Source organism: Leishmania donovani, chromosome 27 (genome assembly GCF_000227135.1).
Source record: "Leishmania donovani BPK282A1 complete genome, chromosome 27".
NCBI lineage: Eukaryota > Euglenozoa > Kinetoplastea > Trypanosomatida > Trypanosomatidae > Leishmania > Leishmania donovani.
This window is the reverse complement of record NC_018254.1, coordinates 982371-984901: the sequence shown is the minus strand read 5'-3', so window position 1 is coordinate 984901 and position 2531 is coordinate 982371. Positions and strand designations below refer to the sequence as shown.

The following is a 2531-nucleotide window of genomic DNA, read 5'->3' as shown; positions in this document are numbered from 1 at the left end:
AGCGACTGTACACGACCCGCTCGCACACAGCCTCCTGCAGCAGGTGCACAGCGGTGACATGGTCTATCGCGTAAAAGTTGCTCTGGCTGTGTGGCTTCACCAAGAGCGCTCGCGTCGACGGCATCGTCGTGAAGCTCGGGGAGATGCCGGCGGCTGACGTCATGGGCGCAGCGGTGTCGCAGCTATAAAAGACGATGGGCTGGCACAAACGCTGCAGGCAGCGCTGCACCGCCTCCACGGAGCTACTCGGCACGTTGTCGGTGCCCATCCGCGGCTCACCGCTGCGATCGCGGCGCACGCCCGCAGTGGTCGGGAGCTCTGCCGCCAGCTCCTGGAACGAGGCAACAGCCTCGGTGTACCCTGAGTTCGGTGCTATACGGCGCCGCAGCGCACGCACCAGCGTGAGAGCAAGCCGTCCGTCTGCATAACGCTCAGCAACGGCCTGCTCGATCGCGTCGTTGAAGAGGTAATGCAGGGCGGCTTCGAGGCCCACAGAGTACGGGGTCGTGGTGTTCCACATATCGGCATTGCCGCCCGGGTGTGAGGGGGCCAGGTCGGCCAGCCGTGCCGCATTTGCCGCTGTCGTAGCACCGGGTGCTGCGGTGGGTGAGTTGAGCACCGGCACTAGCCACCCATCCTCGGCCATGCGAACAACAGCGTACTCGATCGCGTCGCGGGTGATGCTGGGGGTGCGACTCAGCGCCACCTGCACTGCGGCGCGCGGCGGTACGACGCCCAGCTGGTAGACTACGAGAAGCACGCACTTGGCAGCCTCGCCGTACTGCTGACGTGCGCAATGGAGAAGGAGCGGGAAAAGCACGCGCAGAAGGATAGCGCTGCCGTAGCGTATCTCGTATAGGTGCGTGGCCGTGTCTGCGTGGATGAGGCGATGCACCACTAGCCGCGTCACGAGCTCCTTCACCGCCACCTCGTGAATAACGTCGTTAACCGAAGCAATGTCACCAAGGTTGACATGGAAGCTAGAGCCGACTTGGTGGGTAGGCGGCACCGCTGTCGTCTTCTCCCCGGTGGCAGAAGCGCGGTTGGCGGCAGCAGCGGCGACGGCGCGCACCTCCTCATCGCGGTGGACGGCATCGCTGATGTCCTTCAACGACATTGGCCCTGACTGGATGAGGGTGCGGCAGATAGCGCCAGCCAACGGGCCTAACTGGTGGGTGACGGTGGAGATGATGAGCTGGTGGTGCGCTGTGATGGGCTTCGCGGCGAGGTCCTCGCACACCTCCGATGGGCAAGTGGCCGCATCGCCGACGCAGAAGAACGGCATGGCCGCTGCTGAAGATGTCCAACAAGCGCCCACACACACACAGATAGATGTGGCAGACGGAGTCTTGCTGAGGAGAAATACGAATGTGCGAAGGAGGCGCGAGGACTGGCAATGGTAACGGTGTTCGTCAGCGCTCACCAACCACGCACACGCTCTCTCGCTCACCTGCTTTACGTAAAGGGGGAACCACTACACTGTCGGTATCCACACAGGGCGGCACGGGGCCATCACAAAGAGAAGGAAGGTGTGTAGAAAAGCTGAAGGCGCAAGACGAAAAGCAAGCAGAGGCGCAGCCTCCTGCATGAAGGGGCCCCTCCTCCACTGGCACACAAGGGAGAATGGCACGCGGCGTGGTGCACGCGCTATCGGCACGTCAACCCAGCCGAAGCCCCGCCCCTTGAGGCGGCAACGCCGTGAAGAAATTCGACTACAGGAGCCCTGCCGCATCGATGGCAGCAGCTGCACGTCACAGCGCTTGCTCTCAGCAGGGCTTGACGGGCGCTACTGCTGGTGCGGTGCGCACAGAGTTACCCACGCCTGCCATACACAAGCGAAGACACCGGTGCGTTGCTGCCACAGCAGAGACTGCACACGGAGATTAGTTGGAGAAGACGGACGTTAAAATCGAGCGCAGAGGCACGAGAGAGAGGGAGTGGAAGAGGCAAGGTGACAGGCCAAGAGAAATAGCGACGCCACAGATGCGTGACCTGATCAACCTCGCCACAGCATCGACCGCCGACTTCTCGACACCCGCAATCAAACCAAGAAAATATGAAATTCAAGCCGGCACCGGCCGGCACCGCACCGGCGACCACTCCGGGTGCTCTCACCTCCTTCTCTCTCCCTCTCCGCGAACGCTCCTTCGTGTGTGTGTGTGTGTGTTCGTTTTCGATCTCTTGCTTTGGTGTAGCAGCGCTTTCCTCGCGTGGGGTTTGCGGGGGGGGGGGAGGCGGGCACCCCGCTGCCCACTTCCGGCCGGCTCTTCAACTCGCAGCTCGTGCGTCCCCTCGAGTGCATCTGTCATTTCTGTCACCCTCTCCGTGTGCCCATCTGCATGCGCGATGGCCATCATCATCATGGCGGTGTCGGAGTGCAGGCGTCGATGAGTCGGTCATTCACGCACATACAGAGAGGTGCTTTCCACACGCCCCGCGCACCCTCTCGCATACGCCGCCATCACAGGCGCACACACGCATCGATGTTTCCTGCCCTCGCAGGTGTGAGATCAGCGAAAGGTGGGGGGGGG

General features: G+C 62.5%; 1 protein-coding gene across 2 annotated transcripts; it reads right to left on the bottom strand.

Annotated features, from left to right (window-relative positions):
* Nucleotide 1: 1 nt before the first annotated feature.
* Nucleotides 2-1285, bottom strand: LDBPK_020730 (hypothetical protein, conserved; the record flags this gene model as incomplete). 2 transcript variants are annotated; one of them, XM_003862050.1, is made up of 1 exon in its annotated part: nucleotides 2-1285. In XM_003862050.1, a coding segment is annotated over one exon (1284 nt), but the record flags the coding sequence as incomplete, so codon positions are not given. The 2 variants fall into 2 exon arrangements, with proteins under 2 accessions (XP_003862098.1, XP_003862099.1); XM_003862051.1 differs by having other exon boundaries at nucleotides 5-1285.
* Nucleotides 1286-2531: the final 1246 nt, after the last annotated feature.